Source organism: Lagenorhynchus albirostris, chromosome 17, assembly GCF_949774975.1.
Source record: "Lagenorhynchus albirostris chromosome 17, mLagAlb1.1, whole genome shotgun sequence".
Lineage (NCBI taxonomy): Eukaryota > Metazoa > Chordata > Mammalia > Artiodactyla > Delphinidae > Lagenorhynchus > Lagenorhynchus albirostris.
The window spans coordinates 45,684,309-45,710,455 of record NC_083111.1 but is presented as its reverse complement, the minus strand read 5'-3'; the positions used below and the strand labels follow the sequence as shown (position 1 = coordinate 45,710,455).

Here is a 26,147-nt window from a genome sequence, read left to right as displayed (position 1 = left end):
GTGTCATCTACTTCAATTCTGGGAAATCTTTACTTTCAGCTCACCAGATTATGTGCAGGTCCAGTCAAGATTTGGTGCTTTCTTTAGGTGTGTCATGTGAATCCAAGAGTCTATTCCCCAAACTTTGGCGGCATCATATGGTAATTCTATGTTTAATTATTTTTTTGAGGAAATACCATACCATTTTCCATAGTGACTACAACATTTTATATTCTTACCAACAGGACAGAAGAGTTCCAATTTTTCCACATCCTTCCCAACACTGGTTATTTTCTATTTAAAAAAAAATAATATCCATCATGATGGGTATGAAATGGTATCTCATTGTGGTTTTGACTTGAATTTCCCAAATGATTAGTGATGTTGAGCATCTAATTGGCCATTTGGACATCTTCTTGGAGAAATGTCTATTCAAGTTCTGTGCCCATTTTTTAATTTTTTTTTTTTTGTTGTTGTTGTTGAATTGTTGGAGTTCTTTATGTATTCTGAGTGCTAACAGCTTATCAGACATAGGATTTGCAAATATTTTCTCTTATTCTGTAGGCTGCCTTATACTCTGTTGATTGAGTCTTTTGATGCCCCAAATTTTAAATTTTGATATAGTCTGCTTTATCTAATTTTTCTTTTGTTGCTTGTGCTTTTGATGTCATATCCAAGAAATCATTGCAAAATCCAATGTCATGAAGCTTCTCTTGTATTTTCTTCTGAGTTTTATAGTTTTAGCTCTTACCTTTAGGTCTTTGATTCAATTTGAGTTAATTTTTGTAAAAGATATGGAAAGGGTCCAAATTCATTTTTTTTTGCAATATTCCCAACACCATTTGTTGAAAAGACTGTCCTTTCAAAATTGAACGGTCTTGGCACCCTTATGGAAAGTCATTTCACTGTATATGTGAGGGGATTTTGGGGGGAACGGTGCTCTAGTCTATTGCATTGGTCTATATGTCTGTCTTTATGCAAGTACCACATATTTTTGTAATTGGGAAGTGTGCATCCTCCAACTTTGTCCTTCTTTTTCAACTTTGTTTGGCTATTTATGGACATACACCACCTTAACCAAGTAGTAAAAGTTAACATTACAAGAAATGAGGACAGCTGACATTGTGCCCCTCCTGAAATGATGCACTGAGGACATAGCATCACTTCTGTGTTATTCCTGCCAAACGAACAAACAAAAAACCTCTCCTGAAAAATGAGAATATATCAAACTTTCAAAAAAAAATGTCAAGAGCGGGCTTCCCTGGTGGCGCAGTGGTTAAGAAGCCGCCTGCCAATGCAGGGGACAGGGGTTTGAACCCTGGTCCGGGAAGATCCCACATGCCGCAGAGCAGCTAAGCCCGTGCGCCACAACTACTGAGCCTGCACTCTAGAGCCTGCAATCCACAACTACTGAAGCCCGCGCACCTAGAGCCGGTGCTCTGCAGCAAGAGATGCCACCGTAATGAGAAGCCCGCGCATCGCAAGGAAGAGTATCCCCCACTCGCCACAAATAGAGAAAGCCCGTATGCAGCAATGCAGACAAAAATAAATAAGTAAGTAAATAAATAAATAAATAAAAATGTCAAAGGCATGAAAGACAAAGACAGAGGCCATCTTCCAGATTGAAGGAAATTAAAGGGACATGATAACTAAATGCGATATGTGATCCTGGATTGGATTGTAGACTTGTAAAGAACATTGTCAGGACAATCAGTGAAATTTGAGTGGGATCTGTGGATTAGACGGTAGTATTGTTTCAGTGTTAATTCCCTGAATCTGGGTCATTATATCTACAGCTTACTTTCAAATTGTTAAAAAGTTATATTATACAAAATTACGTATAATATCAAAAGTTATGTATAATATATATACATATACAGAGACCTAGGAACAGAGGGAGATTAGAAAGATAGAATAACTAAGCAAATGTGGCAAAAGGTTAAAAATTAAATGTTACCAGTTAAGAAGAGTACTTGGGAGTTCTTTGTACTATTCTTGCAATTTTCTGTAAGCTTAAAATTAATTCAAAGTAAAATTTTTAAAATAGAAGAATGATGGCTAAATATAGACATTTTCAGAAAAACAAAAGCTAAGGAAATTTGTTGGCACTAGACCTGCAGTGCAGGAAATACTTAGGAAGTTCCCAGGACTGGATAGAAATGATCCCAGATGGGAGCCTGCATCTGCAGGAAAGAAGAAAAGCACTGGAAATGGTAAGATTTCTAAACAGCACTTGCAGACTTGTAATTCTATATGGTGGAATTACATGTGCACATGTGTTTAGCTCCTCTTCCTCCAAACCCCTAAAAACTACTGTAAAGGATAAAGTTATAAACCCGCAAAAATAAATAGAGGGCATCAGGTGACCAGAGGTTTCAACAAATTTCTTAAGACTGAAGGTGGGTGATGGGGTAAATACTTAATGAGGCAGAGAGGAAGAAACCTCACTTAAAAGAAGGCATGGTGGATATTGTAGTTGAGGAGACTGTACAACTACTTCTCATAAACCTGGAGAGGCTGAGGACTCAGAAGTGCCAGGTCTTCTGAGACAGCAAAATATGGGGCTGAAAATAGAAGAGTTACTGTAAAGTTTGTAGGCAAAACATTTAACACACATGCATCTCTGTAGAGAAGGACCCATTCTCCCCAAGCAGAGAAAGAGAGACAGAGAAAGCAAGAGTGAGAGGGAGAGATTGACTGATTGATTTCATTTCGAAAGAAATGGAAAGATGCCATTTGTTTCTTTTTTGTGTGTGGTGAAAACACTTAAGATCCACTCTCTCAGTAAATTTCAAGAACATAATACAGTATTGTTAACTATAGTCACCATGCTGTACATTAGATGCTCAGAACTGATTCATCTTAGTACAAACTGAAAGTTTGTAACCATTTGACTGTATCTCCCCATTTCCCCATTTTCACCCCTCAGCCCCTGGCAACCACCATTCTTCTCTCTGATTCTATGACTTTGACTTTTTTTTAGATTTCACATAGAAATGAGATCATACAATATTTGTCTTTCTGTGTCTGTCTTATTTCACTTAGCATAATGCCCTCCAGGTTTATCCGTGTTGTTGCAAATGGGGGGGATTTCCTTTTTATGGCTGAATAATATTCCATTGTATATAATTTCACAGTGTATGCATACATTAAAGTATCACATTGCACACTTTAACAAGAACAAAAAAATCACATTGTACAACCTAAGTTTATACAATTTTTATTTGTCAATTATACCCCAATAAAGTTGGGGGAAAAGGAATTTAAACAAATTCATAAGACCAAAAACCAAACACCAACACACAAAAGAAATGAAAAGAATTGTCTGGTGAGAGACTGAGCAGCGAGCATGTGAATTAGTGCCTTGATCAGCACATGACCTTCTCATTTCATTTTATAAATGAAAGCCTAATGGCTGCTCCCTGTCTGCTCACCTAAAGTGACACCTGCCAGTTGACAAGCCCTGCCATGGACACAGAGCTGGCAGTGAACTTTTATATTGCCTTATTCTTAAGTATGCACGGGCAACCGAAAATCTTCGGAGCTAGAAGTGTGCAACATTAAAGAAAAACAAAACAAAAATTACTCCCTAGGAGTTGATTCATGGAAAAAAACAACTTTAAAAACTTTACAATTAGTGTCCTCAGATATATCTATATCTATAACTGAGAGGGAGAGAGAGAGAGATCCCAGGAAACAAAAGAATCGAAATCAGAGTCTCAAACTGATATCTATACACCCATGTTCATAGCAGCATTGTGCACAATAGCCAAAGGTGAAAACAACCTCAGTGTCCATTGACAGACCCATGAATATATAAACAAAATGTGGTATATGTGTACAATGGTCATAAAAAGAAAGGAAAGAAAGGAAATTTGACAACATGAATGAACCTTGAGGACATTATACTAAGTGAAGTAAGCCAGTCAGAAAGAGACAAACACGGTATGATTCTACTTATATGAGATACCTAGAGTAGTCAAATTCATAGAGATAGAAAGTAGAGCAGTTGGGGAATCCCTGGTGGTCCAGTGGATAGGACTCCATGCTGAGGATGTGGATTTAATCCCTGGTCGGGGAACTAAGATCCCCCCAGAAAAGTAGAAGAGGTGGTTGCCCGGGGCTATAGGGAGGGGTAGGGTGATGTGGGATGGAGTGGGCGTGGAATAGGGAGTTGTTTGATGGGTGAGGATTTTCAGCCTTGTAAGACGAAAAGGTTTTGGAGACTGGTTGCAAAACAATGTAAATATACTTACTACTACTGAACTGTACATTTAAAAATGGCTAAGATGGTAAATTTTATGTTATGTGTATTTTAACATAATTTTAATAATCACAATAACAAAAGATGCTTACAGGCAGAATTCCTTCCCACATCCAAAGTATAGGTTATAAAAGATTTGGGAGGTAGGAGGGGATGAAGATAGCTGAAGGGAAGGGTAGGATCATTAATATCATGATCTAAAAAGGGTATAGAAATGTTGTTAAAAATTGATAGACCCAGAAATAAAAGTCAAAATATATTAAAGTTACTAATGCAACTTAGTTAAAGTGAAACAAAGTTTTCAAACTCTTTATTTGAATAAAACTTCAGCACAGACATAGAATCAATTTTACCTTCATGCATAAAGGAAGAGCAGGGAATCTGTAAAAGAAGTGTCCTAGTTGTTTACACTTTCAGAAAACAGTGATATCAATTAAAGTATTAGCAGTAGGGCCCAATTTATTTTATTTTATTTTATTTTTTAATAAATTTATTTATTTTTGGCTGCGTTGGGTCTTTGTTAATGCCCACGGGCTTTCTCTAGTTGCGGCGAGCGGGGGTTACTCTTCGTTGCAGTGTGCGGGCTTCTCATTGCGGTGGCTTCTCTTGTTGCGGAGCACGGACTCTAGGCATGCAAGCTTCAGTAGTTGTGGCACGCAGGCTCTGTAGTTGCGGTGCACGGGCCCAGCCGCTCCGTGGCATGTGGGATCTTCCCGGACCAGGGCTCGAACCCATGTCCCCTGCATTGGCAGGTGGATTCTTAACCACTGTGCCACCAGGGAAGTCCCCCAATTTATTAAGATAATCAATGATCACTGCAGACTTATAAGGGTCAGGGTTACATCTCACAGGACATAAACTTTAAAGATCATGGTTCTTAAGACTTGTTTGTACAAATCACTTACAAGGAAAGTTTTAGTAACAGAAAACAGAATAGGATTATCTATTTTCACACAGATTTCCACATTGAAGAAAGTAAGATAGGGCCTGTTATCAAGTCACCACTTCTGAGGAAAGAGCTCTGTGATGCAGAAGATTTCTGCTTTTCTCTAGTCTCCAGGGAAGAGGCAGGACTGGCTGACATTGAGCCCCTGGGCCATGGCAAGGTCTACTGATTGTTTGTTCTGGTCATACCATGCCCTATCTGGCATAATAAATAAGATACCTTGTCTCAAAAAGTCTTAATATCTCCTCTGGGAAGAATGAGAATTTTTCTTTTTCTTATCTTTTTAGATTTCTTTCACTAAGGGCAAACATTTAGAATATCATTGTTACCACTGATGGGGACAATCAGCTTGAGGAACTTAAAACACACATTATGAAAAAAGGGGAGAGGGGACAAGAGCATTCAACACATGGAATGAGGCATATATATTTTTTATCTATTAGTAACCAGTAGAGTAACTAAGAAGGTGATACTGGGAGAAGCAGAGGAGGGGTAGTAAGGAGATATAACTGAGCTCAATGCTTATCTATCATAGTAGGAAGTTAATAGATAATGTCTTATATTGATAGATCAAGAAATTTATTTGATAGCATGTTATGCTATGATACTGAAGGGGAGCCAAATATGCCACCCCAAAATATACCACTTTGGCATATTGATTATTTTGAATTAAAGTTACTCAAGAAACAGCTGGGCAAGAAGGACATGCTGACTTTTCTTTATCCCTCTGAAAGCAGGAAATAAGTCTCCCATGTGAAAGGCACCCTCCCTGTAGCAGGAGCTAGAGAGACATCCTTATCACTAGAGGTAGAGGATTTAGAACTCTCTAGAAGGCTGTATAAACAAATCTTATTATTGATACTTCACTAATTTACTGCCTCAAGTCCAATTTTCTTTGTCTTGTCAGTTCTTCACAAATTTATTGTCTTTGTCTAAAAGGTATAAAAGCTGCCTGCTTTGGTCATTTCTTTGAGTCACATATTTTTTATGAGCTCCTATACATATGAAATTAAATTTGTGTTTCTCCTGTTAATTTGTCTTATGTCAATTTAATTATTAGACCAGCCAATAGAAGGGAAGAAAGGAAAAGTTTTCCTTCCCTATAATATGATAGCACATTATTGCATGATGATAGAATAGTATTAGTGCTTTCACATGATAGCATATGATTGCATAATGATAGCTATGATTCGTAAATGTAAAGCTAATCAACCAAAGAAATGGTCAAAGTAATTACTTCTGGAAAGAAGGATGTCAGTGGGGCTTATCAAGAGAGAGAACTTTATAACCATGAGCATGGATTAGTTTCCTTATTAGGTGACTCTGGGCAAGAAACTGAAAAGGTAGACTGGAGCAGACTAGAACTTGCTCTTTCCCTATGTTAGGAGCATGATCTTGACCTGCAAGCTATAAGAAGGCCTTGACAATCTTAATCTGGGAAGGAAATTGTCAGTTGTGTGGGGATAGCCAACATAGGAGTCCCTTATGAAGCCTCCCTTAGGCTGGGAGGGGGCCCAGTATTGCCTCTAGCTCTGGCTTATTCCCAACCCTCCCTACCTTCCTTCCTCTTCCTTTCTCTCCCTCAACAAATATTTATGAGTGTTTCCTATGTGCTGAAAACGTTAGTGTATTACAATTATTGACCAGAGAGTCAGTGTTCCCCCAGGTATGGGACAATTCACTGCAAGAGGATTTTAAGTGGTACACAGCCACTGCACTAAACAAACAAAACAAAACAAATCACATAAATTGCAAGAATTAAAAAAAAGAGACGGGGAAACCTATAAATTAAAATAGAAGTAAAAGACATTTCAAGCAGTTGCAACATGTAGCCCTTATTTGGATCCTGAGTCAAACAGTTTTTTATTTCTTTTATTATTATTATTATTTTTGCGGTACACGGCCCTCTCACTGTTGTGGCCTCTCCCGTTGCGGAGCACAGGCTCCGGACGCGCAGGCTCAGCGGCCATGGCTCACGGGCCCAGCCGCTCCGCGGCATGTGGGATCTTCCCGGACCGGGGCACAAACCCGTGTCCCCTGCATCGGCAGACGGACTCTCAACCACTGCGCCACCAGGGAAGCCCTGGAATATTATTGGTTTTGATCTGTGTTTTCCAGATATAAGGAAACCCTTCCCCTCATGCTAATTATGACAACGCAATTTGGTAAATTACCCCTCTGTAAGTAGAACTAAAACGTTAATTTTTTCTCTCTACCTGATCCATCCAGAAATCGGAAACTCTTAGGTTCTGAACAGACTTATCAGGTGAACAAGAAAGGCTGCCTCCTGGCAGGTACAGGAATCTTGATATTTTGGGGAATTCTAGAGGAGAGAAGTTCACCCAGGCAGAATCTAATGGCAAGTCCTTGGCATGACTTTCCCGGCCTTGAGAGGCCTATTAAAAGTTGTCTGAACAAACATATGGACACCAAGGGGGGAAAGTGGTGTGGCAGGTGGTGGTGGTGTGATGAACTGGGAGATTGGGATTGACATATGTACACTAATATGTATAAAATAGATAATTAATAAGAACTTGCTGTATAAAAAAATCAATAAAATAAAATTCAAAAATTCAAAAAAAAAAAGTTGTCTGAGACTCCTTATGAAAAGTTCCAGTACAGCCAGTGTAAAAAACCCTATGTGACCAATTAACCAGACTTATTTGGTAAACAAATTAGTCTTAATTCGGCTATATTTGGTAAAAGTGAGGGTAATTTTAGAAAGAAAAAGATTATGTTTCAATGGATATTAAATTCTAGTTCTGTTACTTGAGGTCTGTATTTACTCTCTAAGACTCACCTCCCAGATATATAATATGTCTTTGAGTTCTTCGGTAGGAACTAAGGCCCCCACTCAGTTCCTGGAGGAACGTAACTTCAGGCTGAGCATAAGATTCCCGGAACACCACCTTGTTTCTTCACCACCAGCCAATCACAGGAAAGTCACATACTCTGCAGCCCTCACCCCAAATTTTGCCCTTAAAAACTCTTCCTCCCAAACCATTGAAGAATTCGGGTTTTTTTGAGCACGGGCTGCCTGTTCTCCTTGGTTGGCCCTTGCAATAAACCTTTCTCTGCTCTAAACTCTGACATCTCAGTTTGTTTGGTCTCACCATTTCTCAGGCACATGAACTTGTCTTCGACAACAATAAGAAGTCTGAAAAAAAGTGTTGTTGAGGTACAAGTCCACTTTGACCTTCAATTAGCACCATTTCTGTGTGGCTGAAAGGTTTCACTCCCCAGAGCCATCTGTTAACAAGATGAGGACAAAGACTCCGTGACCTCCTTGATGATCTTCCCTGCTAATAGCAGAGCCTGGTACCTAGTAATTGCTCAACCTATATATGTTGAATCAATATCATGTATCCTATGAACCTTTCACAGTACTTGCTGAGTTGAATAATGCAGTACAAATCCAGGTTATTTCAATAAAAACCAAGTCTGACAACCCTGAGGCACAAGAGCCTTACTTTACACACTACTTTCCATAAACTTCCACATGCCTTGCTTTAAAACACTTGTCTTTTACTAAAAGTCCACACAAATACTTCCATCCAAACTTGCTCAGCTTTTCCAAGCAGGTAATTGCTTCTGCAGCACCAGGGTCACGTGTCTACGGTAGCGCCTACTGCTTGGGATTGATGTTACTCAGTTTATGTCTGTCTCATCTGCTGGGCTGTGAGTTCCTGGAACTTGGCTGTCTTATTCACTCTTTACCCAAACAAGTGGCTACATGCATAAGGATAGTCATAATGAAAATGTTGGTTTGTGCACATAGTTGGAGCAATCCATGCCCAGGATGATTTGTGCTGTATCTGTAGGGTACATTAAAAAAAAAAATTCACATATTAAAAATCTTTGAATTCTCCAATAAGTTCATATCAACTCTGTGTATGAGTAAGATCAATATCTCGACTTGACTAAGGAAACTGACTCACAAGTTCAAACCCTGAATCCAAGGTTACACAGAGAAGAGGCTAAAAGCGCAGGTTATCTTCAGCTCTGAACGGCGGGACGTGCGCTGGAGGCCTTTTGTACTCTTTGGGCCACCGTAGCCGGATCCTCGCTCCGTTCCCTCTATTTATGCGCCTGCGCGCTGCTGGAACGCCGTCCATTTCTCCAAGGGCGTCGTTGTAGAGGTGAGTCTTGGGCGTTTTGTGTTCCTCGTTCGGATTCCCGTACTTGCCGCCTCCCGCTGCCTGCTGTCGGTCTACCTTGGAGCTAAATCGTTACTCTGCATCTCTGGGGCGGAAAACCTCGGACCTCTCGCCCTCGTCGACCCCAGCAGGCCCGCGTTGCGGCCTTTTAGGGGAGGCGGGCCGGCGGCGCGGGTCCCACGGGGGCCGGGTTTGCTGAGGGGGCCTCGAGGGACCCCCGGGCTTTTGAGACAGCCGGCCCGGGCCCGGTGGCCGCTGCTTTTTTACCGCGTTTAGTGTGACCTTGGTTGCGTCTTTTGACCTGTTTGGTCCCAGTGTCTTTACCTACAAAAAGGGAAGGTGGTTTCTTCCTTATCCGTTCCCGAGGCTTGGAGCACCGTCGGCTCTTAGTGGGCGTCAGCTTTGTGGTAGCGTTTGTGATTGGAGTTGGGAAGCTGCAGGAGGGTCACCGGGCCTGTGGTAGGAGGGCAGGGGTGGGCTCCCGGCAGCCCCCTGCGCGCGCCCACGACCTTTCCGACCCTGCCCGGGCCGCGCTCGCCGAAGGTCGGGAGGCCGGCCCGCGCGCGGCGGCCTTCAGGCCCGGGTCACAAAGTGGGCCCTGCGGGACGTGCTGGGGTCCCGCCCGAGTGTTAGTTTTGATTGCGTGACCTTGAAATAGTCCGGTAACCTTCCTGCAGCCCGGTTTTCTCAATAAAATGGGAAAACAGCTGTCTCACAGGCTGAAATGAATTGGTAGTAAGCTTGTAGAGTAAATGCTAGGAATGTTTGCACTTGTGATTCCCCATCCAGAGCCGCTGCTAATCTTCCCTGTAGTTGGGTGAGGTTTTTGTCGTTCTTGTTCCCTGGTTACTACTGTTGGGCTGCGATCATCTTGCTTATTTAGGGTGGTCGTTCACCGTGTGAGAAGATGAAACCGCGAAGCCAGTAAAGACCTTAGGGTTTGGGAGAGGAGTCGGTCCACTGTCCTGCCTGTGCCTCTCTGAGTACTAAAATGCATTATGCAGAAGAGTTCTTTAGGTATTTTATGTTCTAAGAGTTGTCTCTTATTATTTTAGCTGTCAAGGAGAAAAACTACCATGGCTTCCAGTTCTTTGACAAAACCTCAGATGCGTGGCCTTCTGGGCAAGCGTCTGCGATTTCATATTGTTGGAGCATTCATTGTCTCCCTGGGAGTTGCAGCTTTCTATAAGGTATGTATGTTTTATTTTTACTTTGTGCTCATGGTCCAAAAATGTGTTTTAAATTTGAAAATGTATTTTATTTTCATAGAAACATATAGAGTCTTTTGTTTTTCAAAGATTTTTTTTGACGTGGGCCATTTTAAAATTCTTTATTCAGCGTGTTACAATACCGCTTCTGTTTTTTTTTTTTTTTTTTTTTTTAATGGTACGCGGGCTTCTCACTCTTGTGGCCTCTCCCGTTGCGGAGCACAGGCTCCGGACGCGCAGGTTCATTGGCCATGGCTCACGGGCCCAGCCGCTCTGCGGCATGTGGGATCTTCCCAGACCGGGGCACGAACTTGTGTCCCCTGCATCGGCAGGCGGACTCCCAACCACTGCGCCACCAGGGAAGCCCCCGCTTCCCTGGTTTTTGGTTTTTTGGCCACGAGGCATGTGGGATCTTAGCTCCCCAACCAGGGATCGAACCCGCACCCCCTGCATTGGAAGGCGAAGTCTTAACCACTGGACCGCCAGGGAAGTCCCTAGAGTCTTTAAAAGAAATTCCCTCTTTAATGTGCTCCTTTCCTCTTACCCTTTCTTGACCCACCTCAGTGTGATAGGAAAGTACCTTATTCCCCAGGTAGCTTGTCCTCCATCTTTAAATGAAGCTGTCTTGGTTTGCTAGGGCTGCCATATCAAAATACCACAAACTGGGTGGCTTCCACAATAGAGATTTTTTTTTTTTCAAGGCTGAAAATCCAAGATCAAGATAGCTGTGGGGGACTTCCCCAGCAGTCCAGTGGTTGAGAATCCGTGCTTCCACTGCAGGAGGCACTGGTTCGATCCCTGGTTGGGGAAATAAGATCCTGCATGCCCTGCGCCGCGGCCAAAAAAAAAGTTGGCTGTGGGGTTGATTTCTGAGGCCTCTTTCCTTGGCTTTGTATTCCTGTCTTCTCCTTCTCATCACATGGTCCTCTGTGTGTTAGCATTGTTCCTGTCTGAATTTTCTTCTCTTCTAAGGATGCTAGTCATGTTGGGTTAGGACCCACACTAAAGACTTCATTTTAACTTAATTACCTCTTTAAGGGCCTTAATAATACGATTCAAGATAAGTAGGATTCAAGGTGAACAAAAACTTGGTGATTTATGTTGTCTTTAGATACTGTTTCTAATAATTAAAAAAAAAAGTCCTAAATGTGATATGTTACCTTTTAGTTTGCTGTGGCTGAACCAAGAAAGAAGGCATATGCAGATTTCTACAGAAATTATGATTCTATGAAAGATTTTGAGGAGATGAGGAAGGCTGGTGTCTTTCAGAGTGCAAAGTGATTTTGGAATATAAAGGTAATATGGTTATTTGAAATTACTGTTTAAAATCTTTTTTAACTGTGGCAATATATATAAAATATACAGTCTTTATTTTTAAGTGTACAGTTCAATATTGTCAAGTACATTTATATTGTTGTACAGCCAGTCTTCAGAACTCTTTTCATCTAAGTAGTCAATTTTATCTATATACCACATTTTGTTTAATCATGTTAATGGATACTTGGATTGCTTTTGGCTACTGTGAATAATGCTACTGCTTTGTGTGCAGATATCTCTGATACCCTGCTTTAATACTTTTTTGAGTATATACTCAGAAGTGGAGTTGCTAAATCATATGGTAGTTCTGTTTTTAATTTTTTAAGGAACCGCCATACTATTTTACATAGTGGCTGCACCATTTTTCACTTCACCAACTTCTGTTCACAAGGGTCCCAATTACTCCACATCCTTGTGAACACTTGTTTTCTGGTTTTTTGATAGACATCCAAATGGGTGTGAGGTGTTGTTTTATTTTGGTCTTCGTTTGCTTTTCCCTAATGGTTAACGATGTTGAGCATCTTTTCCCATGCTTTTTGGCCATTTGTGTATGTTCTCTGGAGAAATGTCTATTCAAGTCCTTTGCCCACTTTTAATTGGATTGTTTTTGTTGAGTTGTGGGAGTTATTTAAAACTCATTATCAGATATGATTTAGATATTTTCTCCCATTCTATGGATTGCCTTTTCAGTCTGTTGTGTCCTTTGATGCACAGACATTTGAAATTTTGATGGAGTCTAATTTATGTAGTTTTTCTTTTGTTGCCTGTGCTTTTGGTGTCATGTTTAAGAAATCATTGACAAATCCAGTGTTGTAAAGTATTATATTTTCTGCGAAAGTTTTATAGTTTTATTAGCTCTTACCTTTAGGTCTTTGATCCATTCTGTTAATTTTTGGATATGATGTTAAGGGAACATGAACACAGGATGTCTTTCCATTTGTTTCTTTAATTTCAGCAGTGTTTTGTATCTTTCAGTATACAAGTCTTTTGCCTCCTTGGTGAAGTGTATTCCTAAGAATTGTATTTTTTTTTTAATGCTAATGTAATTGGGATTGTTTCCTTAATTTGCTTTTCTGATTATTCATTGTTAGTATCTAGAAACACAGCTGATTTCGTGCGTTGATTTTGTATCCTGCAGCTTTGCCAAATTTATTCTAACAGTTTTTTGTGTGTGTGTGTGAAATCTTTTTGGGATTTCTGCATATAAGATCAGGTCATCTGCAGAGATAGTTTTACTTCTTCCTTTCCAATTTGGATGTCTTTTATTTCTTTTTCTTCCCTAATTGCTCTGACTAGGACTTCCAGTACTATGTTGAAGAGAAGGGGTAAGAATGGGCATCCTTGTTGGGTTTTTTTTCTGACCTTGGAGAAGCTTTTTTTTTTTTTTTGCATTACGCAGGCCAGGCTCAGCGGCCATTGCTCACGGGCCTAGCTGCTCCGCGGCATGTGGGATGTTCCCGGACCGGGGCACGAACCCGTGTCCCCTGCATCGTCAGGCAGACTCTCAACCACTGCGCCACCAGGGAAGCCCTGGAGAAGCTTTTCACTATTGAGTATATTAGCTGTGGGTTTCTCATGTATCACCTTTATTGAGGTAGTTTCTTTCTGTTCTTTATTTGAATTTTTTTTAATCATGAAAAGGTATTGAAATTTTCAGATGCGTTTTCTGAATTAGTTTAGATCATGTGGCTCTGTGGTATATTTTCATATGTTGAATCATCGTTGGTCATGGTGTGTAATCCTTTTAATGAGCTGCTGAATTGTTTGCTAGTATTTTATGAAGGATTTTTGCATCTGTATTTGGGATATTACTCTCTAGTTTCTTGTGTTATATTTGTCTGACTTTGATATCAGGGTAATGTTGGTCTTATAGAATGTTTTATATTCCTAAATGAGTTAGTGAGTCAGATGTGGCCACAAGAGACATGTGAGAGGATCAGGAAAACATGGTGGGGGGCAGTCTCTCCATCATACAGAAATGTTTAAGATGTCTTAATATAAATATATAGAAAACAAAAAATACATAGAGTGAATTTGGAAATGTTCCCCACCCCCCACTCCCCTTCAGTTTTTTTGGAAGAGCTTGAGGAGGATTGGTGTTAACTCTTTAGATGTTTGGTAGAATTTTCCTGTGAAGCCATCTGATCCTGGGCTTTTCTTTGTTGGGAGGTTATTGATTGCTGATTTAATCTCCTTACTTAGTTATAAGTCTGTTAATCTGTTTCTTGTAGGTTGTGTGTTTATAGGAATTATTCCATTTCATGTGGGTGACCTAATTTGGTGATATAATGTCCCTTCTTTAATTTGTTTTTAGTTGAGTCTTCTTTTTTCTTAGTCTGACTAAAGGTTTGTTATATTGGTTATCTTTGCAAATAACCAGCTCTTTTGATTTTGTTGATGTATCTCTAGTGTTTTTCTGTTCCCTGTTTTGTTTAATCTTTATTTCCTGCTAGCTTTCGTTTAGCTTGCTTTTATTTTTCTGCCTTTTTTTTTTGCGGTATGCGGGCCTCTCACTGTTGCGGCCTCTCCCCTTGCGGAGCACAGGCTCCAGGCGCGCAGGCTCAGCGGCCACGGCTCACGGGCCTAGCCGCTCCGTGGCATGTGGGATCTTCCTGGACCAGGGCACGAACCTGTGTCCCCTGCATCGGCAGGCGGACTCTCAACCACAGCGCCACCAGGGAAGCCCCTTTTTCTACCTTTTTAAGGTGTAAACTTAGCTTGTTGACTTGATCTTCTTTTTAAATTTCTTTATTCTTTATTTTTTGTCTGCATTGGGTCTTTTTTGCTGCGCGTGGGCTTTCTCTATTCGTGGCGAGTGGGGGCTACTCTTTGTTGCGGTGCGCGGGCTTCTCATTGCGGTGGCTTCTCGTTGCAGAGCACGGGCTCTAAGTGCGTGGGCTTCAGTAGTTGCAGCACGTGGGCTCAGTAGTTGTGGCATGTGGATCCTAGAGCACATGGGCTCAGTAGCTGTGGCTCACAGGCTCTAGAGCACGGGCTCAGTAGTTGTGGTGCATGGGCTTAGTTGCTCCACAGCATGTGGGATCTTCCTGGACCAGGGGTCAAACCTGTGTCCCCTGCATTGGCAGGTAGATTCTTAACCACTGCACCACCAGGGAGGTCCTAAATTTCTTTTCTGATATCCACTTTGACCCACTGGTTGTTGGAGGGTATGTTTAATTTCAACATATTTGCGGATTTTTCTGTTTTCCTTCTGGTATAAATTTCTAGTTTCATCTTTCGTGACCAGAAAAGATACTTTATGTGACTTCAGTATTTTAAAATCTGTTGTCTGGTTTTATGGCCTAACATGGAAATTAATCCATATGCACTTGAGAAAAAAAATGTGTATTCTCATGTTAGGTAGAATGTTCTGTATTTGTCTCTTATATCTGATTGGTCTGTAGTGTTCAAGTCCACTTATTTTCTTAATGATCTTCTGTCTGGTTCTTATAGCCATTATTGAAAGTATTTTAAGTCACCCACTATTACTGTAGATCTGTCTATTTCTCCCTTCAATTCTGTTAGCATTTGCTTCATATTTGCTTCATATATTTCAAAGCTCTGATGTTTGGTGCATATATATTGATATTTATAATCTGTCTTCTTGGTGAATCATTATATAATGTCCTTTGTCTTTGTAACATTTTTTGACTTAAAGTCTGTTTTGTCTGCTAATGGTATAGCCACTCGTGCTCTCTTGATTGCTGTTTGTATGGAATCATTTTCCATCCTTAGCTTTTAAACTATGTGTGTCCTTGGATCTAAAGTGAATCTCCTGTAGACAGCTCATAGTTGGACCTTGTTTTGTATCCATTCCTCAGATCTATGACTTTTGGGGAGTTTAAACCAACCTATTGTTATAATCTATTTTGAAGTGGTAACAACTTATTTCAATCACATACAAAAATTCTCTTTTACAACTCTGCTCCCCTACTTTGTTACTAATGCCACAAATTGTATTTTTAGATATTGTGTACCCATTAACATAGATTTCTTTTTTTTAGAGCTTTTGTCTTTAAATCCTACAAAATTAAAAGTGGGGATATGAAACAGTTACAACACTGGCTTTTATATTTATTCATATATTTGCCTTCGCCAGTGAACTTTATATTTCCACATGGCTTTTGAGTTACTGCCTAGTGTAATTTATTTATTATTTATTTTTGGCTGTGTTGGGTCTTTGTTGCTGCGCATGTGCTTTCTCTAGTGGCGGTGAGGGGGGCTACTCTTCGTGTTGCGGTGCTCGGGCTTCTCACTGCAGTGGCTTCTCTTGTTGCGGAGCATGAGCTGTAGGTGCACGGGATTCAGTAGTTGTGGCTTGCGGGCTCTAGAGCGCAGGCTCAGTAGTTGTGGTGCACGGGCTTAGTTGGTCCGCAGCATGTGGGATTTTCCCGGACCAGGGATCCAACTCGTGTCGCCTGCATTGGCAGGCGGATTCTTAACCACTGCGCCACCAGGGAAGTCCCTGTCTAGTGTAATTTTGTTGCAACTTGAAGAACTCTCATTGCAGATCTAGTAGTAATGAACTCCTTATCTTTTAGGTTTTTTTAAAATCTAGGAATGTCTTAATTTTCTTCCTGATTTTTGAAGGACATTTTTGCTGGTTATAGTATTCTTGGTTGGTAATTTGTGTGTGTGTGTGTGGGGGGGCACTTTGTATTTACCATCTGAAATCCTTGTGACCTGCAAGGTTTCTCCTGAGAAATCCACTGATAATCTTACAGAGGCTCCCTCGTAGGCAATGAATCATTTTTTTCTTGGTGCTTCCAAGATCCATTGTCTTTGGTTTTTGACAGTTGGATTACACTGTGTCTTGGTGTTGGGTCTCTTTGGGTTCATCTGACTTCCAGTAACATCTTGTATTTATATATCCATTTCTCTCCTCAAATTTGGGAAGGTTTTGGCCATTATTTCTTCAAATAAACTCTCTGCCCCTTCTCGCACTTCCAGAGTACATAGGTTGGTCTTTTTGGTGGTGTCTCATAAGTCAGTTAAACTCTGTCACCATTCTCATCAGTGCTCTGAGATAAAGATAGAAGCAGTCCCTTGGGAAGCCCTCAAATAAGCTAGAACATTGCATGCAGGGTCTTCTCTTTTCCTTCTGCCCTGAAGGAGGAGTCAGGAATTGGTCACTTTCCTCCTGACCACACTCCTGCATTGAGAAGGGGGTGGGGCAAGGGTGAGAAAAAAGCGCATGACATTTCCTGCCATTTTGAGTGCAGCTTTTTCATATTAGGTGTTTGCTTGGTTGTTGCAGCTTAATTGATTTCTGCAGTTCTCACAAAGACACTTTGGTCCATGTGTCTTTGCTTTTTCTCTCAGGGAGTAGGGGTATGGAGCTTCGTTATTGCACCATCTTGCTGACATGAAGTTAATTTTATGTTCAGAATCATTTTGCATGTTGTGCTATTACTGCTAGATTTGCATCAGGAAAATCACATTTTTAGAAGTGCTTTAAAAAACAAGTTTTGGACACCTTTTATAGTTTGTTATTTGGATGTCCGTAGGTGACTTGGTGGCTTTCCAGAGATTCTGGTTTGGGTGGTTAAGGTCCACTGCCTTATGGATAGTGTGATTACGGTTCTGTGTCTAGAAGAGGACTGGCTTGTGTGCTGATGAAAGGTCATCTGTTAAATTGACTTGAAAGCATGTGTCCAGTACCTGATGAAACTGTTTGTACTATGGAGTCTTGTAATTCATGTATTTAACTTCATTCAAGCTCAACAAAATAGTAAGGTAGAACAATTCAAGTAGAGTTAAAGATCCTGTCTACCACCCCAGTGTGAGTTTGCTGTGACAAGGGGAATGTGAATGTGCTATTTTTTTTTTCAGGCAGACTGTTCCTGAAGGAGCATTCCAACTGCCATATGTATGTATGTGTGAGAGTGTGTGTGTGTGATCTTTCCCAAGATCTGGGGTGTGGGGGAGACCTGCTGTACTGGACTCAGATCAGTTTTCTAAAAGATTTAAGGATAATTTTGACTATGAATAACTTTTGCTTAATATAAGATTCAATTCTATTACATTCCATTTCTATAGTTTATATTAAGGAGGTATCTGAGTCAGATAGATACATGCCACAGTTTAATATATATAATACATAATAGTAGAAAAACAACTTTATTCCCAGTGGTTGGAAAATTGATAAGGAATTTATGACATTCATATCATGGACTATTATGTCCCTTAGAGTTGGTAATCACAAAGTAACAGAAATTAGTAGAATAGAAAACTAAGAATGTATTTTGTAAAGGGTGATCTATGTTAAAGAGTGCACAGAAAAAAAGGCTGAAGGTAAAAAGATCAAGAAAATATTAGTGGTTGTGTGTGGAATCTTAACATTGCTGTTTTCTTGTACCTTTGAGATTTTCAAAACTTCCACAGTGGGTATGCATTTCATAATCAGATGTTAACAGGCTGATTTTTTAAAATATTTTTTTTTACCTTTTACTTACAAGAAGTTGATTGTTTAAAAAACAACAAGAAAAAGGAACAGATTTGGAGATAGGAATAGAAATGTTTAGGACAGATGGGCTACTGGTTTTTAAGAACAGTACAGGTATGAGAAGGGAACAGAGTGGGGTGGACTTGAAGAAAAAAAGCAGAATTTGGTAAATAAAAGCAAAAACCCCACAGTAAGGTGTGAATGTCCCAAATGGAAAAGAGGCTGGTCAGGGAGGTTAGGGAGCATGGGGGAGAATGGACCTGGAGCCCAGGCAGCCTGAACAGGGCTGCTGCTGGGCTAAGGGTGAGTGATCAAAGTGTGGCTTCCACTGGTAGCAGTAGACCTCAGGGGTTCTCCAGGGTGGTGAGCTATTAAGAGAACGATTGTCATTAACTTGGCCACTCTGTTTTTCTCCACAGAATTTCTTTGGGTTGAGTTCCATGGAAGTGTGTCACTTACCTGTGTTCCTGCACTATGAACTACTAATATCTGGGCTAAGGAATAGTTTCTCATGATAAATAAACGATTAACAAATACTGTGGACACTAAATTTTTGTGCAGTTACTCTTGCTGATACTTACAGTTCAGGGTACTTGCATTAGAATTGGTCAGGGATTTTTAACTTTATGAATCTTACGACGATAACCTGATTTCAATATTTTTTAAAATTTTCATTGTTTTAGGACATTTTTGATTCCTCACATTTTGTCCATTTCACTGAGGTAACTGCCTGGGCCATGGGTTTAAGGGGTCTGCATGAGCCTACATGACTACTATACTGTGGGCTCTTAAAAGGAACAGAGACTTGCCTTTCCAATAAAACGTCTTTGGACTTCATTGTCACTGAATTGCCCTACTGGATCCAACCACTGGACAGATGTAATAGTAGGTAATTAAAATTTAAGGTTTTTTACTCAGTATTACTTTATTGAAGACCTAACTGTACAATATGGAATATACATCTAGTCTAGAAAAAGGTGTGTTATTTAATTGGAATTGCAATTGAGTAATGTCTGCTAATTTAAAGTGTGGTAATAACATTTTCTCAGGGAGGTCTTAGGACCTTTCTCCCCTTTAATAATTGTGGTTTTGTTGTGATCAAAGTGATAGTACAGAAAGCTTTAAGAATTAAGTGTATTTTAGCCACAGCTAATTTAATCACCAGTTTTTATTATGTTAACAAAAATTTTCTTTTTAACTCATGCAAAATTCCTGAGTTCCAATGATGTAAACTGTAATAAACCCAAGTATCAGTGAAAAGCTGCATTTTAAGAACCCACATTTATGTGTTATCAGTAATTCAAGGATTCCTTTTATTTTAAACAATATCATATAACAATTCTTAAAGTAGTATGCAAAATTACCATACGACTTAATACATATTTACAATCTTAAAAATAGTTACTCGAGGTTGACAGAACTTTCCTAAATGAGTATGATTACAGCAAATGATGGAACCATGTTTTCCATATTCAGCCTGAATTTCCATTAACAGCAAACAAGTATGCAGTGACTCCTTATGCCCAATAACATGTGAGGCTTATTAAGTTTAAAGAAAGTTAAAAGTGGGCATTTGAAACTGAATTTTCTTAGCATCTCCCAATTGTAGGTATCAGGTTGTAGGCCCAAGTTTGGATGTAATGAGTAAAAATGTGTTTTAATTGGAGTATCAAATTTTTACTGAATATTAAAGGTGGTACCTGGTGACCCAGGATCTTAAGCCAAATCCATCTTTAAATACAAAAGAGTGTCAGTTACTGGGGATATCTTTATGCTTGATCAAGCCAAGTCAGCAAAATAAACTATTATTCAGGTTAATGTTTGGGTTCTTGAGTCTGTCAGTCAGTGCATCAGGGTGAGTCCTTCCACAAGAATATCCAGTAGTGGGAGTTCCCCAGTAGTGTTTTGCTTAAGAAACTCACCTGAGCACCTGGGGTCTGTTTTTATCAGTAGACAAAAGATTCTCTAAGCTTGCCTAGTAAAACAAACTAGAAAAACATTTTTTCCAAAAATGTACCTGGACAGTCATCAGAATGTTTTGTAAATTTCCATAAAGGTTTAGGAATGTATTCACTTAAAGTAACAGCATCACATTTAAGTAACAAATTTATTAACAAGTTAAACAGTAAGCTCCTAAGCATTTAATTTCATACAAAGAATCTGAACCTCTGCAGATGAGGGTATTAGGCAGTTGTCTCAGCCTAAAAACAGATGCAACTGGGGATGAAGTTTTAATCTGTTGTTTCCGAGGCCTGACCATGTTTTGTGTTAGAGTTAACAGAGCCTAATTATAGTCGAAATTTTAGCAAACAGCAAAAAGGATTTTCTGCACGTGATAAGATTAATAATAGGATTCTGTTCATTGTCCCCAAATGGGAAAAGAATAGGTTTTTTTAATCAATCAATGACTCAGTTTTGAAGTATCTTAGTTTTGGGAAAAAGGAAGAACCTGAATTAGTTTTGGAAGAGGCTAGGGAATTACTATAACAACTATAGAACAGTGGGTTTTGTCCACATTAGATGTTGTTAGAGCTCATTAGGTTTCTTTTTCAGAAATAAATTGCACAAGCAGGAATCAACACCTCAGAGGGGACTCAAGGGAACCCTTTCCTCAGGGCTTTATTTTTCACCATGGTAAATTTACTGATGAAGACTTGGCCAAAGTGTGGCTCAACCATATAATGGTATGTTTTCACAGTGGAAGGGAGAGGTTCCACAGTCACCACAGGGCATAGTGTCTGCATGGAAGAGCAGCTGGGGGCCAGGTGACAAGATGTCTTTGTGATATAGTCCACAAGTCTGTTATACTGTTGCTCTGATAGTCTCTCTCGAACTCCATCCACCTGGGTTCCAAAAAAAGATTTTTTTAGTTGCCAAACACTCATAAGGAGACTTCCATAACAAAATCATTCCTTCTCTTGCCTTGAGACATTGGATGTTGTGCCTTTTAGGTTATCTAATAAAGCCACTGAATAAGCATTTGGTGTTGTGTAAAACTCCCATGTTTGTTTGAAGTTGACGATTTCAGAATATTTTACTCATTAACTCTCAAAACATCTGTCACTGGCTCTTTACTAGCCTAGTCCAGGAACAAAGGAGAAAAGTCTTTCCTCTGCTTGAATCTAATCAACGTTAAACTCTGAGATAAAAGCTCTGTTTGCTTGTCTCCGCAAACCTCTCCAGACAGAACCTCTTTACCTCTTTCAAACCCAGTGGCTTTGGACAGAGCATTAGAAAAACAAATACCTTTTGAACTGTAACATTTTCTGCTTTTATAAATACTAGGATTTAAAGCCAGAGAAAATAAACTGGGCAGAGGAAGGGGAAATTTTTATGGAAAAGAGGGAGGATGCAAAGTACATTTATGGTTCATAAAAGTCTGGCTCATCTTCAGTGGAACTCAAATAGGAGAACTGAGATATACTACCTAAGTTCTTAAGAGAGATTCTCTGAGAAAGTACCCATCAAAGGCAAGTGGAGCTATAAATTCCTCCCATCCTGAAATGCTGTAGCTATCTACTGTGTAAATCGAGTGGAGTGGGAAGTCTCCAGTATAAGCCACTGACCTGTGGGGATCAGGTAGCCACTGACCGACCTTTCAGTGGTCTTTACCTACCAAATGTTGGGAAGACCACTCTGGGAGAATTATAAACATTTTAATGAGGGCTTTTTAGGTTTTGAAATAGTAGTAAAGAATTTATATATTTCTGTGTAGGGCACAGAGACGATGCAGCCAAGGGTGTCTTAAAAGCTGCAGAAAGCCAGTGGGATGGTAAAGAGAGAGGTCTGCCTGCCAGAGAAATAAGGAATAAGTAGGGCATCCATTAGAGTTCAGTCTCATATTTTTAAGCTTGGGAAAGAAAGGCCCCCAAAGATTCACTGACAGATGAAAGCTGTGCACCACCAGGCAAAAGCCAGAGCTCTGATGATATCATTTGATGGGGTCAGGATTCAGCTGGAAAGCTCTGAATACACAAGAGTCTTAATTGCTCCTCCTGAACAGCAGCACAGGAAAACCCGTGTTGTGAAAGGAACATGGCCAAGGAATAAATTGACCTTCTGACTCATTGTGAGCCTCTCATAAGGGATTTCAATAATGTGCCAGGCATATTAAGCAATTATTACCCTAAAAATGGCTGCATTTAACTAAGAAAAGCAAATGCTGGTTTTTAAAAAAATCCTGCCATATTTGAATATACCGAATGATGTCATCTACAAATTAATTCCTTCCAAAATTCAAAGGAGCTGTGTTTCCTAGCATCTAGAGCAAAAATCCCAGAAAAGCCATTTCATGTAAAGATTTTAAAATACTATTCTTTAGTTTTCACTGGAAGATAATGGGTAGGCTTCCCAGCCCAGCTTAATATCTGTGGATTAGGTTAGGTATGGCCACTGAGGAAAATGCACTGTCAGGCAGCACTGCTGAGTGACTCCCCTACTCCCATTTTGAAAATACACTGGATTATATATAGCACTATTAAGGAAGGGTCTACTATCTCTCTCTCAAAAAAAAAAAGACCATTTTGTTCTGCAGCTTGGCTCTCCATTGGGGTGAGGGAGGAGGTTAGGGTTTGGACACAGGATTAATTGGGCAGTTACTTTTTGTTAATAAGGAGTTGGGGTTTAGAGGTAAAGGAAACAGACAGTGAGAAAGTGCAGTTTGGAGGCTGAAAGCATGCTTGGTATCTACCAGTTTGCCCAGGTCTGCCCAGTGCCAGGTGCTGCTGTGTAAGCTCAGTAGCTAACCTGCAGTATTCCTGCTCTGTCATCTCTTCCTGCCTGTTTCAGCCACCCCTTCACCCCGACCCTGTTATCACCGAACACCAATGGAAAACGAGTGGTGAGCATGGCGTCCGGAGTGTTAGTGCTTCTGCCTCTAACTCACTGATCCCATGGTCTCAATTAACCATGGCAACTTCTGGGGGTGGGGAGGGGTGACTCCACCTGTCATCTCGGTAACCCCTGGAGAAACTGAGGTCTGTTCCCCTCCAGCTGTAATTCCCCACAGTACCCCCTCCTCAAGCAGAAAAGCCAAAGAGAAGGATCACAGTTGAAGACAGTTTAACAGCTAAAGATGATTCTCTAGTCTCAATAGTTTAAGATCTGAAATATTTCCCAAGCAACTAAGGAATAACAATGGTCACAGATATTCCTCAGGGCTTTGGGAGCTTCTCGTTAAGAACCAAGGACTTGAAGATAATGATACTATCCCCTGCCAAGGCCTGTAGCCAGATCACTGCTGCTTTATTGTCATCTGGATCAGAAGATTTTGGCAGATCTAATAAAGTCAGGCTGGACATCTGACCTCTGTTTATTCCCAGAAAGTCATCAACTCGAACCAGCAATGTAGTCTTAGTGCCAAGCCCCAGCTTAAAGCCTGACTGATTACGATCCAAGAAACTAGAGAAATCTCAGAGTTGTTGTGGTTGGCTACCTTCCATCTTCTCAAATAATTTTACGCAAACAGTGGTGTGAGGGAGACGCAGGCTCCCATACCAGGAGGAAAATAATGAAAGAAGGAATCAGGCAGGACCTGCTGGAGGCAGGTTTACTGTCCTTTTCCTGGGGCTACTCAGACCCTAAGTTAGGCAGGCTACACCTTGCCTCTGATCCATCCCCATCAAGCTGTGTGGGGAAAAAAAAGATGTCTGTGTCTGAGGTCAACTCTCAGGGCCCCATGGATCAGGCAGTCAGCAGGGAGGGCAGAGGCAGAGCAGTTTTGCAGTGGGTGCACCTGCTCACCCCGGGCTGCACTGCTGCTCACCTCTGACCCCTGACACCCAGAATGCCCCACCTGAACATCCATTCTACATCAACTTATGTGGAGCCAGCAGCCAGCACATCTCAGGAGCTGTGTGGCCAGGGAGCTGCCCCAAGAGCCTGAGCAGCATCCCCAGGAGGCACCTTGTGGTACTTAAGGGATGGGAAAGCGTCCTATTGGAAAGGGAACACAGAGCCACACAATATAGAGCAGGGGATGGGAGGGAGTTGACAAAATTTTGACCCTGAACTCTGAGGAGTTGGGAATGAGGGAGGGGAGTGAGTCAGGCCTCCTGGTTTGTGAGCTTGCAAAGGTCAGGCCTACTGCTTGTGCCTTGTTTCCCTCATGACACCCCTCACTTTTATGGTGGTCCTCTCCTGTCCCTGCTAAAGTGACCTGCTGCAGTCACTCCCAGGCCACGTGCAGACTTGGGCCTGCTCTGTGCTCAGACCAAGAGGCCTCCTTCATGGAGTACTTGCATAGAATTGCTGCCTTGGTCCTGGCCCTTCTTCAGACCTGCTTGTTTTGGAGCTCCAGCACCCCAGCTCCATGACAGCCAACCTTCAATTCCTATGGTGGCTTAGCCCCAGCTCCGAGTCCATCAGCCTCCTTGCTGCCCACACCCCTTCCCCTGGCAGCCCTCCTGGTCTCCAGCATCCACTCCAGACGCTGCTGGCTCATAAATGCCTGGTACCTGCGGTCACCCTGTGTCTCAACTTTGCCGGCAGCTAACCCTGGTCACCCTGTTTTCCGAAATGTACCTCTACGTCACAGGCCACTCTTGGCTGCTTAAGCTGCACGATGAGCAGGTTGCTTTGCTTGCTGTCCTGCGCACAGTCGATCTCCGTGACAGGGAAGGCCTGCTGCTGGGTGTCCTCGCTGACGCTCACCACGAAGAGCACTTCTGACGTCAGCAGCAAGCACCCTTCGTGCTCCTGGCCCGAGCCCCTCACCAGAACCACATCCAGGGCCATGTGGACTTCTGGTCTGCCCAGAGACTGAAGCATTTTCCTGTTTCAAAGGAGAAAAATGAGGCCAAAGCCAGCTTAGAAAAGATGGTCACTTATCAGGGCTCACTGTTTGTACCAAGGCAAAGGCCCTCACCAATCTGATTATTTATTTCAGTTTAAAATGTAATTGTCACTTTAATTCTGATTCTGGTCAACAGAACCCAGCTCCTCCTGGAGACAAAGGTATCCCTTGGCTTTGGCAATTCCTTTTCTTCCCATTAGAAATGTCACCCCTAATTAGAATACTGGCTCCATAGAGAATCTCAGGCCCTCTTGCAGGCCCGGGCACCTCTGCCAGTGCGCATCCTTCCCTGAGTGGGACGTGTGTGTGGGGCAGGGGCGTCCTGCTGCCAGCCCAGATCTGTGGATGGCAGCCTTTCCCCGAAAACAGCTGCTCCTCTTGGGCTCCCCTGGAAGTCTGTCCCGTTAGCTTGAGAGCAAGCCAGGCCCTGTTAATAACATACAGTGCACGTGTATAGTTGAACAAGTGTCTAGATAATTTTACCAGACGTATTTGACGTGGCTGTTCGGAGCTTGGTCAGCATGCAGATCACTTGGCTGATAGCGCTGTTTGGGAAGCTGAGAAAGTCCAGCTCCGTGTAAAATACCTGTGGTAAGAGAAGTAAGGGAGTTTTACTAGCTGTTTTCTGGAAAACAGTTTCATGCTACAGTGATGTCATCTGCTTAAAGCCACCCATAAAATGCTACAGATCCAAAATGATGTCACATCTTTGGAATCAAGTATATAGATAATCATTAAACATTGCAATGCTCTTAACCCTGGTGATCTTATATTAGCTGCAAACTGAAATATGAATGAGCTACAGTCCAAGCATAGACTGGCAATTAGAGGATGCATAATGCTCCTGGGAGTAATCAGTCTGGAGCAATAGCTTACACATCATTTACAATTTATGTGACACAAAGTCAAGATTGTTAGTTGACTTCCTTGCTGAATATTACAATACTTCTGTATCTGGGCTGTGGCTGGTGAAATAGAAAACAACACACAGAGATGCACACGAAGGCACATGGTTTGCCTAGATACAGTATTTAAGTG

The 26,147-nt window shown here is 41.2% G+C and overlaps 2 protein-coding genes across 3 annotated transcripts in view; one reads left to right on the top strand and one right to left on the bottom strand.

Moving 5' to 3' along the window:
• The first annotated feature begins 9,182 nt into the window (after positions 1 to 9,182).
• LOC132508338 (cytochrome c oxidase subunit 6C) lies at positions 9,183 to 18,852 on the top strand. 2 transcript variants are annotated; one of them, XR_009536542.1, is made up of 5 exons: positions 9,183 to 9,328; positions 10,402 to 10,536; positions 11,722 to 11,850; positions 17,704 to 17,740; positions 18,736 to 18,852. XR_009536542.1 is itself a non-coding variant. In XM_060128468.1 (4 exons), the coding sequence occupies exons 2-3, from the start codon at positions 10,423 to 10,425 to the stop codon at positions 11,833 to 11,835; spliced, it is 228 nt and encodes a 75-aa protein (XP_059984451.1). In that variant the 5' UTR covers positions 9,184 to 9,328; positions 10,402 to 10,422; the 3' UTR covers positions 11,836 to 11,850; positions 18,736 to 18,852. The 2 variants fall into 2 exon arrangements, 1 of the variants encoding a protein (XP_059984451.1); XM_060128468.1 differs by lacking the exon at positions 17,704 to 17,740 and having other exon boundaries at positions 9,184 to 9,328.
• A 1,557-nt stretch (positions 18,853 to 20,409) lies between these two features.
• VPS13B (vacuolar protein sorting 13 homolog B) overlaps positions 20,410 to 26,147 on the bottom strand; it is a 793,535-nt gene continuing 787,797 nt past the window's right edge. Inside the window, exons 60-62 of the mRNA XM_060128467.1 lie at positions 25,593 to 25,695; positions 24,839 to 25,088; positions 20,410 to 21,159 (exon numbers count right to left, since the gene is read on the bottom strand). Coding sequence (XP_059984450.1) covers positions 20,911 to 21,159; positions 24,839 to 25,088; positions 25,593 to 25,695 — 602 coding nt within the window. The 3' untranslated portion in view covers positions 20,410 to 20,910. The remainder of the gene's footprint in view (positions 21,160 to 24,838; positions 25,089 to 25,592; positions 25,696 to 26,147) is intronic.

Bases quoted from the DNA above. Each gene is read 5' to 3' on its own strand.
- LOC132508338 (XM_060128468.1), top strand. From the start codon at position 10,423: ATGGCTTCCAGTTCTTTGACAAAACCTCAGATGCGTGGCCTTCTGGGC. The intron at 10,537-11,721 runs GTATGTATGTTT...GTTACCTTTTAG, and splicing joins GAGTTGCAGCTTTCTATAAG to TTTGCTGTGGCTGAACCAAG.